Source organism: Embiotoca jacksoni, unplaced genomic scaffold (assembly GCF_022577435.1).
Source record: "Embiotoca jacksoni isolate LCO1_2020_lvr unplaced genomic scaffold, fEmbJac1.0.p SCAF_18, whole genome shotgun sequence".
Taxonomy (NCBI): Eukaryota; Metazoa; Chordata; class Actinopteri; family Embiotocidae; genus Embiotoca; species Embiotoca jacksoni.
In genome coordinates this window covers 11,015,241-11,029,359 of record NW_027185318.1, presented here as the reverse complement: position 1 = coordinate 11,029,359, position 14,119 = coordinate 11,015,241, and the positions used below count along the sequence as shown (strand labels likewise).

Below are 14,119 nucleotides of genomic sequence, written 5' to 3'. Positions count from 1 at the left end.
TCGGTGCAGCTGAGCCACTTGCACTCCCCAACCCTTCGCCCACCCTCCGTCCCTCCCTCCTCCCCGCCCTCCCTCGTCCTCCTCATCGGGAATAAGTGACTATATAACAAATCGGCGAGGCATGCGGACTGCCAAGGTCACCGGGTTTGTGAGCGGAGCTGTTCTAATGTTGCCCACAGAGAGTATACTCTGCCAGCTTGAGCGGCTTCCAGCTCTAGTGTTGCCGGAGTACAGTTCCACTCCAGCCGGGGCTCAGATCCTTCCTGTGCCCTCCAGATGGATAACAGAAACGATCGATCTCTATCCCAGACCAGCACTCCATTCAGGCGTGATAAGTTACAGCGTTAATGTCTCCTTGAGAGTATATTCCAGTCCCGGCCTGATATGCTGATTAGTACACTTACAGGAAGGTAAATCATTGCAGGTGCAACAGTGTTTCTGCACCTCCAAAGTAACACTAACCTCTTGGCAGAGTTGAGGGAGCATGTAATCTGAGTTAAAAGTGTGTGGGCCGTTTTTTTTTTTTTTTTTTAAGACCTCACATGCTCCCTCCTGCTGCATTTTTCACCAACTGCGCTCGCTTTTCTGTTCTCGAACCTGCAACCCGTACAGCGTGACTTCTACGGCCTCCTTCCTACGTTTGATTTTGATCTCCTCGAAAAGAAAGAAATGCTGTTTTAGTGTGTCAGAGGTGTCGAATACTACTGAAGCCAAACGGCACATTTGTGCACGTATGGCCTGCAAATAACAAACTTAACTTAACCTGACTGCTGCAGCCGTGTCGCTGACATCTGCTGCAGGTCTTTAGGGACCTGCAGAGTGCACGCAAACCCCGAACTGAATTTCTGTATGTGGAAGTCGTTTCTTTGACTCTGTGGCTAACGGTGCTTCTTTCCGACCACCTACAACAGTTCCTCTTTCTAACAAACTGGAGGTTTGTAGTAGCCCGAATGGTGTGAGCGTTGCCATGTTCAGAGATTTCAATTCTGATAAGAGAGTTAAAGAGAAGTAGAATTACCGCCCGGTAGCAGTTCACACGCATATCTGTCTAAACTCCTGGAGACACTGCTGCAAAGAAACTTTAAACTCTAAAAACGCAGATGCTTCACACACGACTTCAATCCTGACGGCAGAGTTTCAAAGTGGACACAGGAGATTTCATGAATGTGAAATATGGTCACGATCTCCTCCTCTGATCCTCAGTTATGCTGTTGGTCAGAAAGTAATAATAATAATTCATCCTATTAGATATTGGTGTGAAATGTTGTCATAACTATTGTATGACTTATGGCCACCAACCAACGCTCACTGGAGACTCATCCACCTGCAGCGTGCGGGGCTATCCCTGCTTTTCGCCTCAATGTACAAGTAATCGATCCTGGAGGAACAGATCAGGTTAATCCAGAGTGCAGACTCAGTTTGTAAAGAGTTCTGGGCACGACACCTTCCACCTAGCAGGGCCCCCCCCCCCCTCTCCCCCCCCTCCCGACGGCGAGGCGGCCACAACAGAGACCTGCCAGCTCCCAGCAGAGTCCGGTTGCCAGGAGACAAGTGGCCCCTCCCCTCGATTTATTTACTGCACTCCTCAACAAGGTCATCGCTGGTGTCTCTGCGGTCGAGAGAGGGACAAGCTGGGGACAAGAGGCACGGGGCCGACAGAGATAGGAGAGTTCAGGGTATGTGTTTATGTGTGTGTGTGTGGGGGGGGGCGGCTCAGGGGGTCTTCATTTTGGCCTGAAAACTACCCGTCAGCAAGACTTTCTCACAACAATGCCCCGTAATTTATATAATCTTTATACGCTAATGCTATCCTCACTGTTGATATGAATGGAACCAAAATTCTATTTACATATAAAATGATATATTATAGGAATGTGCACAGTTTGCATTGAAGCTGGTGGTTTTACACAACAGTCTTAACTTAAATTAATTGTCATTTCGTATCATAATTATTTCAAGAGATAAATATTTTCAGGTATTTTGCACAAGAATGTCAACCACAACATCCCCTCAGATGTTGTCCTGCCAGCAACCTTTGTTGTCCCCGCCTTTCATTTCCTGCCTCTCCTCTGTGCTCTAATAAAGACATGCAATGCCCACAAAATAACAACTTTCTTTAAGAAGTTATAGCAAATTCTTTAAAACCTACTGTCCTAATGTTCCCTTATTTGAAATATAAGTATAACTTTAGGGCCACTGATGACACTTTTTAACTGTTTTGTCTGTTAAATGTCAGAAAAATAGTCACAATGGCCCAGCAGAAATCCCTAAAACCCAAAATGTGTTTTTTAGATTCCTTCGGTTGTCCCACTGAAAGTATTAGTAGTAGTAGTACTCATTGATATAAAGAAATGCAGAAAATATTGTTGCCGATCAGTTTTTGTTTTTTTTAGCGACCAATCAATAAATAACTACTTCTTTAATCTAAAATTGCAAACTAAGCACAAAACCTGTTCTTGTCAAAATGAAATGTTTTTATTTTATTACTCTGACAATTCAAACACAGTTCTCGTTAAATGTTTGGATGTTTTAATGAACTGCTTATGACTCCAAGACTGTTTCCACCTGTTTGCAATCATCGTATTCTATTAAATTACGTTCAAATGTAATATTTTGAGGGAATCGACTTTCCCTGTCGCTCCATTATCTCAAAGACCTCTCCCTGGTTTTTTTTAAATTTTTTTTATTGCAGCTGCCTGTTTCATGTTCTGAATCTTATTTCGGTCACATGGTGCTTGTCAACTGGTCGTGCATACTGAGAGCATTTGTCCGACCGCACTGATGACACTGAACGATTGTGAAAGATCGCAGGCAGAAGGTTCTGAATAATACGTAACAGTACAAACATTGTAATCAGCTCTGATTTGCTCTGCAGTTAAAGTGCCTTCTCTTCACTGCACTGTGCAGCAGCATGAATGCGACACTCAGTGTTACTAATCCTGGCAGCGTCGGCCCCCACGCTCTCTCTCTCTGTGTGTGTGTGTGTATGTGTGTGCGTGTGCATGTGTGTGTGTGTGTGTGTGTGTGTGTGTGTGTGTGTGTGTGTGTGTGTGTGTGTGTGTGTGTGGAGCTGCACAGACCCTCTCAGCCTGACATCCATTTACAGCTCACCACTCAACATCTTGTACACATGCACGTGATCCTTGCTGGTGTATCCACACACACACACACACACACACACACACACACACACACACACACACGCACCCACACACACACACACACACACAGAGCCCATCAAAAAGACAGCGAAGCACAAAAAACCAACAAAAAAAAAACCAACAACTCACATTTCGTCGGACGCTCCAGTTTCCGCCTCCCCCGTTTCTTGCGCGGCGTCATCAGGTCGTCTTTCTCCGAGTCCTGCTCCTCCCGGCTGGGCAGGAATCCGTTCTCCTGGGAGGAACTCGGGCTCTGACCCTGGGAGCTGTCCTCCGCCCGGCAGGAGAAAGGGTCTCTGGGGAGCCCGTTTTCCACTTCCCTCTTCTCCTGTTTGGGGAAACAGGCATCGGACATCCTGTCCCTGTGCCCGCCCATGTCTCCGTTGTGGACCTGTGCCATGGACAGCCTCCCCACCCCGGTGTAGCTGTTGCCCACACCCACACTGTCTTTGAGGGAGCCGCAGCTCTCCACCTGCAGGCGGGACAAAGAGGAGATTGAAGCGTTGACATCCTGACAGCCTATCGGCCTTATAAACATCGCCGTTTGCTGCGGCAGTGTGTTGCGGATTGATGTTTTGGAGGTGTACAGCAGTGTTGTTTCTGTCAGCAGTTATGACATCTCACTGGATGCACTGAAGCAGGCAACACAAAAACCTTTCAGTGTTTACAGCAAATCATCCAGCACGCCTGGAAAAAGGTCATCTGAGCGAGCAACAATAAAACAGTTGGCACTACCGGCGCGAGGATAAGCCCCCTTTCTTTGTGCGTTGGACCCATTTCAAAGAAAAATTGAATTAAAGCATTGACCCATTTCATATTGGACAAGCTTAATTTCACGTTTTAAGCCTTCCTTGGCTCTATCTGGACACAATCAAACATGCACCCCAACTTTGTAGCTATTAGTCGGTGAATTATGGCATTTCCCATTCAGCGCCGTTAAACTGGAGTTGTAAAACTTCAAAGCTGGGCCTGTAAATCTGCTGCACGGCCATTAACTCGCAAGTAAAGGGAAGGGATTACATTACAGTTCATCAGGTACACTTGTGAGCTTCCTGTAGTCCTGCATTCGTCATGACAGCAGCACAGAAATATGCGGAGAATGCCGGCTGTTTGACGAGGGAGAATTTTTCTTTTTTTTTCTCTCTCTCTCTGCGTCCAGTTTTGCGACGCCCAGCTAAACTATTTCATTCTGCAGAGAGAGGAATGAACTCGAAGAGAGATGACCTGCCTGGATCTGAATTTAAGCTTCTGCAACATTCAGTTCCTACACTTAAAAAACAACAACAAAAAAAAAACAACAACCAACTGTCTCAGAAGACCTAGAAAAAGATTTCTTTCAACTCTGAAGTGTTTGAAGAGACGTGAGAGTGTCTCTGGCGCTGCCTAAAAATACCCTTAACAAAAAAAAAAAGAAAAGAAGACACTTTCTCAGACAATCCCATTACAGGGTCACCGTGGGAGCAGAAAGTGGAGCATGTCTTGCGAGATCAGACTGTCATCGCTGATGAGAGCGGTGTCGGAGCTTTCATCTGCGGATGTAGGTGCAGAAAGTTGCGATCTAGGCGGGCAACAGCAACGCCTCAAGAAGAGTCTCTCAGTCAGCAGGCCATAGTTTCGCCAACGTAAGATTCTGCGCTCGAAGCTAAAGGTTAAACTCTGTAAGTCTGATTATTGCAGATTGAGTGGGGGGGGGGGGGGGGGGGAAACAAACATGATATGAACGTAGTCTCGGTGTGACTCAGAGACCTGAAAACATCTGCGTAATGAACGCGGGGGCAGATTACGTAAATAAAACTTCTATGAAAGTTCTACTGGATCGTAAAACGAGAGCTACTCGGAGCCAAATGCCGGCTTGAAAGCATTCTTCGCAGGCCGCAAAACGACCGCTAAATGACTTCATCGTCGTAGCAACTGTGAACAAATTAACTGTAAACTCAACAGTTGCGCTCACACAAAGAGCAGCTCTCCAGTAAATCTGTTTGACACCATGAAAAAAAAAAAACAGCAGCTGAGACATTATTAATATTCTGACTAAGTTCATAACTTGAAAAAAAAGTTGTTGTAGTGTGTGTGTGTGTGTGTGTTCGTGTGTGTGTGTGTGTGTGTGTGTGTGCTCACATACACAAAAGCAAGCAGACACAAACAAATCAAGCAATATGCACACACACACACACACACACACACACACACACACACACACACACACACACACACACACACACTAACAGTAGACTCAACTGTCGCTGGAAGAGTTACGCAACAGATTAGTGACCCAGTGAACTACATGTGGCCCTTGCCAAGGGTCAAAGGTCACGCGCAGTATATCAGCCAGCTCAGACAGATAGACAGAGGTTGCAAAACAAAACTCTAACTGCCGAATCCAATTTACTGCCGCAGCATTACACTTTCACACCACCACATTACACGATGCAGCGGTAAATAATTCGATAGACAAACTGGTATTAATAATGCTTCTTACATTTATATGCATTTTTTTTTTTTTTTTTTTTTTTTTTGATACGCCAGGCAATTTTGCTTCGGTACGTGCCGTAGTAGAGCACATGCTGAAACTGTACCCCGAATTCAGACCTGAAAAACGTCGGCTTACAAATCATTATATTGCCGGACAGTAAAGGAATCTGCAGCTATTTTTTTTACAATTGATAATTATTTTTAAGCGACTGTTTGAGCAAAATTTGCCGCTTTTCTCGGGTCTCACATTCGGGTTTTGAAATTTGAAGATGTCACGCAGGATTTTAAGCACGTTTGGATGTGCGTGGTTCGCCGTTTTCCGATCTTTAATAATTCAAATGATTAATTGGTTCATCAAGAAAGTTGTCAGCAGCGTGAGAATAAGCATGTTTTTGTTTTTTTTAAAGGAATAGATGTTTTGGGGAAACCTGTTTATTCACTTTCTTGCTCAGAGTGACAGTAGCTGAGAAGATTGACCGCATTTAAGAGAGTGCATTTAATAACACGCTATTGCTCGGAAACAAATCTTTTTGGTTTTCTTTTACTCTGACTTCACTCAACGGACGTCACGTCGACGTTTTTGCATTTGCAGAGCGCTCCTGTCATTGACAGCGTTGCCGCCGTCTTTGTCCTTCCCGGGTAAAACGGCACGTGGAACGAGGCTCGAGGCTTGCGATACAACGCAAGCTGCTTCGCCGTCCACCCTGAATCGCTCACCTCCTGCGACGTTTAACAAAACGTGAACCGTCTCGTGTCAGATATAAAAGTCCCTCGAGCGGCGTTTTGAGTTGCCTAAAACATGCCGGAGTGTTTCTTATTCAGAGGAAGAACAGCACCGGCAGCGAAACACCTCCGGAGCGTCTGGTAAACGTGCAGTCAATCCCTCGCCGCTGCGAAAACACCTGAGCGCAGCTTTCCCTTTATCACTTATTGATACTACTCCACCGCCGCTTTAAATACACCAACACACACCCTCCGGTACATCCACCCACTCCCCCCTCGCCCCCAACCATATATCATCTGTAAATATTTCCCTGATCCCCTTTTTTTTTTTTTGGGGGGGGGGGGGGGGGGGGGGGGGAGTTGTTGAATCACACTGTGAGAAATAATTAATGTGATTTTTTTTTTTTTTTTTTTTAAAGCAGCGGAGGCTTATGCAAATCATATCATCTCGGGGAAGAAAGAAAAAAAAAAAAAAAAAACAGAAAAAAAAAAACAGATGCAAGTTGGCCCAAGAGTCATTATTAAAATCAGGGCTTTTAACTACAAAAGACATCACAAGCAGATTACAAATGGTCCTCGTGTGGTGTCTGTACGTGTCTGAGGAACACGTGATTGTTTATTCACGAGCACAAACGGAGTCCACGTGGTGCCGCCGAGGTCAACAAGATTTTCTGAAGGCTGACACAGCACTTTTATTTTTGTACGCAGACAGCTGCTGGGTGCCCGCGGCTAAGATATTCCGTATTTTTCAATTCTTTCAGTTTCACAGTGAAAAGATTTTTGCTGAATTTTGAAATGTCTCACCAAATTCTTTGCCTATTTAAAGCAGAGGTGTCCAAGCTTTTTTTTTTTTCTCTCTTCCGAGAGCTACATGTTGACATAGTTGAGCTCCACCCAAACCAGCTGAATAAGCTTCTTTTTGATTGATACTTTTAACATTCAACAACACGTGCATGTTTTTTTTTCTGTATGCATTACATTTTTCAATTGATGAGGCTCACACTGCTCACAGCCGTCACAGAAAACAAGACAATGTCAATTACTTACTTTAGTTTGTCCTAATTTTCTTATCTGTCCACGTGTCACTGTATCACATCACTTCCCTTTGCATTCCCCTCACCTGTACGTCTCATGCGTGTCAGTCTTTTCTTTCTTTGAATTAAAATGTTCTTCTTTCGGACAGATTAAAAAAAAAAAAAAAAAAAAGATAAATAAAAAAAAAAAAAAACGCCAAAATGGATCGCCAAATATACTCGTAAGTCTATCGCTGTGTTCCAAATTACTTTTGGACTCTTACTTGTTTAGTGCAGGAATTTTAACAGGGTAGCTGCTGTCACCCGCCAAAATATCTGCAGCTTCCAATTATTTTACCCAGAAATGGACGTGTTTTTATGTCACCTGTTTAAGCTTCCTCAGACGCCTTAATTTGAAAATTCTTCACGTCAGTGGCCCCGCCCCCTTCCTCATTTTAGGGTGGAAAGTGTCCAACGTTTCACTTTTTTTTTTTTTTTTTAGAGTGCATCATCCTGGTACTTGCAGTGCACTGCGTGTTTGTGTACTCGACAGTGTGAACGCACTCATGCACTCGAACCAGCGAGTGTTCGTGCGCAAGTGCGCCATTTGAAACGCAGCACATTACGTGTGGGAAACACTGCCAATTGTTCGCACTTTCCACGAGCTACAGGTTGGGAGATCCCTGATGATTTAAAGTCTTCTAAACTTGCCCTTCAGGTCAGAATATGCATAAAACAATGTGTCATACAGCAAAAAGTGTTGGGAGTTGTTCCTTAAGGCAGCAGTGATGCGGAAAGACCTGCTGTTACAGTGAGTGGAAGAGAGACTCTTTCATAGGCTGATGTCTAATCCGGACTATGACCAATATTTAGGCAACATATTGTAAAATTGATAAGACTGTAAAACACGCATGTGTGGATGCAGGTCATGTAGTGATGTTGGATCAACACTCACTGGAAACTGCTTGCGCTTCCTCCCAGGCTTGCCAGCTTTGCAAGAGGCACTACTTTTAGTCGACTTCTCCTCCGCCATCAGGTCCATGTCCAGTATTGTGCTCTCACCCTGTGAAGAAAAAGAGCACGCAAGTGATTTTAGACGCGGCATCTGGCATTTATGGAAGTGTGCCCCTATATGTGGACGGTTTACTTTTAAGGTGTGGATGCATGCGAGACGCGGCATCTCTCGGGGTTACGGATGATTGTATTTGTGCACACTGCAAGTTAAGTGGCGGCTTCGCCTCCGCCGACGATGCAGCGGCGAGTGGCACTCCACACAACAACTGGCAGCCCAGTGAAACACTTGAAACATTTGGGAGGACTGCGGCGGGTCCTCGAGTGTCTTTGGCCCGAGCGGACAATGGGACAGATAGAAAAATGGAATGACGCGTTCCTTTGAACCGGGCTGAAGTGAAAAGCTGTGCGGACACAGCGCTGACCTTCCGCAGACAATCCCCCTCTTGACACCGTTACAAAGACATTGACCGCCTCCCCCACACCTACCCCCCCCCTCCCACACACACACACACACCATCAACCCGCTGCAATTTCCCTTTGATTAATAAAATTGCCCCCACCCCCCCGCCCCACCCTCAGCGAACAAAGCCCCACGTCCCGCCGCCATGGAGTACCCCTGGGGGTTGATGGGGAAAAAAACTAAGATGATCCTAATGTAGATGCTTTTGAGTTTTCAATATTGACTGAATGGGACCACCAGCTCCAGGTCTGAATGCAAATGAGACTGCAAGGCCGTTCCTGACAGCTGCAGTGGGGGCGGGGGGGGTCCTTATTAAATTCCTTCAGTACTGAATGCGAGATTCCCTCGAAAGATAAATGGGCTCGCCGCACCGTGAGGCCTTCCCCGCGACCGATTCCCTCCGCTGACGTCTCGTTAAGTACATTTATTTTGAGCCGAGACGCGGCGGCATAATGTAACGTGGGAAAAAAAGCTTTACTGTAAGACGCCGCATGACTTTGCGTTGATGGGTGGAGTTAAATACAGCGAGACAACTCAGTGTGCGAGTGACGGAGGTTAAGTGAGGGCGATGCCTCTGAGTAACGACACTCTACAGTGCACATGTGTAGTTAAATTGTCAGTCCCGCTTAAAGACGTTGAAGTGCAAGACTCCCTGTTTCAATACGATACAAAATCTACGGCGCCGTCACCGGCGAATGTAGTTTTGTGTCTCGGCTTATATTACAGCTTGAGGATCATCCCGGAGCTCGAAGACACGAAGTCCATTTAGTCGCCGGCCCGATCCGATGACCTTCATCATCAGACAAGGAGTTTTTCTTCCTCCCTGCTGGAATTGTTTTTTCTTCTTTCTTTTTTTTCTTTTTTCCAGAGCACTTTAATCTCTTATCTTGTCCGTGCTAATTTTAAACACTTTGGCAAAGTCCATCTCCTAATGAAGATCATGTGATTTGAAAAAAAAAAAAAAAAAAAAAGCTACTAAATGGGCCTCAGGGGGAGATTTCTTTCTCCTCAGCGCCTGTTTTCAAGGTCAAGAATGAAACTCATATTTTTGATCCAAAATGGCTGAGAAGTCCTCAAGTTGCTCAGAATACAATTTCATGACAACTGTGCAAATTCTATTTATTTTTAAAGAAGATCTTACAATAGCGTAAAAAAAAAAACTTCCAACACGCAGAAGCTTCAGAACTGCAACTAAATGAACCTTGTGGTCAGTCAAAGGGGAGATTTTGGAGTAGTTGTCATGCCGCCTCGTCATTTCTGTATTTGATTATGACGTTGCTCTGAAATCTGTGACCCATCTGACTCCACATGGATCAAATATGAACAGGTTGGAGTAATAAATCCTGCAGAATAAAGTGTAACCACAGCAAGAAACCTTTAAAACACACACACTCGCAAACTCAAAAATGCCATAAAAATGTTTTTCAAAGAGGCCCGTTATTAAATAATTTAAAAGGTCAAGGACGTAAATAAACATAGGCAATAATTTCCAAAAGGTCAGGCTCTCAGGTTACGTCCTGAGAGTGTTTGCTGCTAAAATAGGATAAATCCATCACCGAATAACATCCTGGGGGGATAAACTAATTTACATAAAGAAATGGGTGCTATCAGGATAACTGATGTTGTGATTAGTGGGCAGAGGATGGAAAAGATTGTGAAAATCATAACAGAAAATAATAATCAATAGAGGAAAATAGAGAGGCTATCGACAGGCTTTTAAAAAGGTGATTTTAAATGTAGATATCAATCATTTCGCAGGAGAACCTGCTTTGCAGACGGCTCCCATCTCATTGTGCGATTACTAACAGGGTGCTCCGGGTTTGTTTTTGTTTTTTTTCCCCCCTCACCGGGGCGGCAGAATTTGCATAGATAATAGCACGTTGTGAGCGCAGCCTGGTGTGTAGCCTCATTTGGGAACCACTTACATGGATGACACAATTCAGTGGTGCCTGGCTATCTGCGCAGGAACAGCCCACATCCACGCCGCATCCTCCAATTCCCAACCTCGGGCGCTCACATGCACCGAATGAAAAATTACACGCCGTTTTCACACACAGCTTCACCCCCAATATTTTCTGAGGGGGGAATTTTTTTTTTAAAAAAACCTGAAAAAGCCTGAAACATAATTTGTTGTTGCCTGGAGTGAACCCTACTACATTGTCAATATCCCTGCACTATTTCCATCTGGGTAGCCGGTTATTTAAGGCGATGTCTGTTGCCAGGCAACAAGACTAAGGGCAGTACTGTGTAATGGGAACGTAGAGGATGAGGACAGATTCCCCCCCCCCCCCCCCCCCAACCCCTCCAGTAAAAAAAAAAAAAAAAAAGAGCTGTAGAGCCATTCCAGCTCCAACTCAACCTCCACCAGCCAGCCAACGCCCACGTCACCAACCACCATTACAACAGCAAAATGTCACACACCGCCGCTGCCTCCTCCTCGGTGATGCTGCATTCACACATGCAGGCGGCTGTAATCATGAGTCTGCCTGCATCAGGACAGGTGACACAGCACTCCACACGCCGCCAGATTCTTCAGTAAAAAAATTAAAAAATAATCTGAATGTTTCCTCAATAAAACAGAAGAAATCAATGCGACTGAGCCTACTCCAAGTAAGCCTATGGATTGCAGAGGCGTTAGCTTGAACGATTAACTCCATTCATACCATTTAAGAGGATTTTAATTGGTGTTGGTGTGAAGTGGCTGTTAGAAATCACATTCCTCTAATTTCAAGGCTTTATTCAATAAAAACTGTCACCTGACTACATGCACGTGCACATTCGTGCGCACTCCTTCGCCATCGTCGCGTGAGCTCACTAGTGAATAATTCCCTTTTAAATCAACCTGCTGAATTCTGGTTGGGACTTTAAAATAGATGCACTTTGCACTGATGGGACAATCAAAGCAAAACCAAATCAATCAAGAGCTCAGCTTAAGTCCCTCTAAAAACCTTTTTGACTTCTTTAAACCCACTAGCTATGAATGCGAGAAATCTCCTTTTTTATTTTTGAAGATTATTTTTTGGGGGGGGGTATTTAATGCATTTGCTAGACAGTGACAGATGGGAGATGTGTACATAGAGAGAGGTTCAACCGTGTGGCGCGCGCGCCCCGACCCGACGGGGTCACCCCCCGGAGATACACAAAACTGTCAGAAGAGTCTCCTGCTTTCCCTGAATGAGAGTGAAACGTGCTTTTACATCGCCCGGGTGTTTCTCACCATTCTGTTCCCAGGTGAATCGGCGAAGTCGGAGCCTTTGAACGCAGCGGTGTTGGTGCTGGTGACAGTGTTGGACGGCATTACTGAGGGTCTTGCGGGCTTGTGGGGTAGTGATGTCTGATGATGAGGGAAGGTTCCAGGTGAGAAAATAAACTTTAAAGGGGGGGTGGGGGTGGGAGGGGGTTTAAAAAAAAAAAAAAAAAAAAAAAACAAGAAAGAAAGAAATGAGAGATGATCCCTCTTCTCTGGACTCTCCTGGAAGAAAAGAAAGAAACCATCAAGACTCTTCAGCCCCTCGCACTGTTAAGAGACACTTGAGACATTCAGACAAACTGCATTACAAAGTGGCAATCCTGAGACATATTTCCTCAAGTTTTCTTGCTTTACTCTTGAGCACGAGATTTCTCCGTGTGGCGTGCACGTCATACAGGACTCTCTCCGGCGTCTATAGATACTGTATGGCTACTATAGCCTACAGGCCAATTTACACCACATGGATGTGTGCTTGTGCAGAAGTCGACATTTGTCACACGCTCACGTGCGCCCAATAAATCTAAAGTACAGGCAACAAAAATACAAATACAGGACGGCTACGCTGTTGCACATGCTCTTAAAATGTATTAATATTTCATTTTTTGAAGTGTCTGGGTCAAAGTTAGCCCAGCAGTCTGCCATGCGCACACAGTTGCACTCGTGGAAATATGGAGAGAGAAGAAGAAGAAGAAGAAGAAGAAGAAGAAGAAGAAGAAAAAAAGCAAGCTTGTGAATTCATTAAAAATGTGTTTAATTTCCTTTAAGGGTAAAAAGCCAAGATTGATGAGTCTGATTTATTTAAAAAAAAAAAAAAGAAAAAGAAAAAGGGAGCTAATAGGCTGCCCTCGCTGATGAAAAAGAATTGCAGGCAACAATCACAACGTGTTATCTTGAAAAAATAATGTATTATAAAGGCCACATAGGCGTTTAGTGTCACCGCATTTCCATGCACATGAGCCTCCAGTCGGGCCGAACGCTTACATTGCTGCGATTGACTGACGTGCATTTAATATTCAACTGGCTATGCGTTAAAATCGCAAAGTTTTAGACGTCTTTTGCAGCAGGGGAAGTCTGCAATATGACCCAGGGGATTGTGGCTCTTTTACAGGCCACGGCCACTGAAGGATAAAAAAAAAAAATCCCCGTTATTTCCTTTAATGAGGCCGGTGCTTTTTTTTTTTTTTTTAAGGAGCCGCGAGGCTGTTTCTACGCTGTAAATTCGGTCAAGTTCACATCTCGACGTCCAATCAGCACATCTGCAGAAAAGCAAACCCGCTAAATCGCTATTTCCCCGTTTACCAATCGAGCGCCTTCCGCTCTCGGGGCTTTCACGTTTTTTTTTTTTGTTTTTTTTTTTTTCCGTTCACATAAAGGTTAGCCTTCCTGCGCGGCTACCAGTGCCGGGTTAAACGGATTTAAATGCGTGAGTCGCTGTGTGTTCGTTACCCGATTTTCCCAAGTCCCAGGCCTGACCCTTTTTGTCTCGCTTGCTCCCGGAGCCTCCTTCCTCTTCTCTCCCCGTCCTCCACCTCCCCGGCCGGCCAGCTCTCTTCCAGATGAGCCGCTCTCACTGCAGGGGCCTGCAGACGGTCTGCCGCCGCCGGGTCCTAAAGCCCGCCGCTTTACACACACCCTGGTGGTGGTTGTCAGGGGGGTCAGACACTAACTAGTCTTTATAAAGTACCCTTCAAATTTGAAAATATATGCGTTTTTATGGAATAGCATTTAAATATTACCCATTTTGAAACCTTTATTAATTTATTGTTATGTCATCTTTGTCTTTATTTATCACGAGAGTATAAATACAGACATGAAACGTGGGAAAGCAAGTGGCAATCACGTAGAGCAAAAGGACAAGGCTGAAATCAAACTGCACATCTTGCAATCACACTGAATACACCTCAGGCCAACAGGCTCCAGGGATGCCTCAACATTTTACATTAGTGCCCAATAGGAACAATTCCAATGCTTATGGCTTCTTAGCTAATGTTACACTAAAGGGACATTTTAATGGCCCAGATGTCCC

General features: G+C 44.9%; 1 protein-coding gene across 5 annotated transcripts in view; it reads right to left on the bottom strand.

Annotated features, from left to right (window-relative positions):
• The window catches only part of dnmt3ab (DNA (cytosine-5-)-methyltransferase 3 alpha b), a 38,962-nt gene extending 25,319 nt beyond the window's left edge, over positions 1-13,643 (bottom strand). For 4 of the 5 annotated variants that reach the window (XM_069152750.1, XM_069152752.1, XM_069152753.1 and 1 more), the window contains exons 1-4: positions 13,540-13,643; positions 12,061-12,315; positions 8,325-8,432; positions 3,291-3,633 (exon numbers count right to left, since the gene is read on the bottom strand). In XM_069152750.1, coding sequence (XP_069008851.1) covers positions 3,291-3,633; positions 8,325-8,432; positions 12,061-12,141 — 532 coding nt within the window. In that variant the 5' untranslated portion in view covers positions 12,142-12,315; positions 13,540-13,643. The remainder of the gene's footprint in view (positions 1-3,290; positions 3,634-8,324; positions 8,433-12,060; positions 12,316-13,539) is intronic. The other variant, XM_069152751.1, reaches the window with a different exon arrangement.
• Between the last annotated feature and the right edge of the window lie 476 nt (positions 13,644-14,119).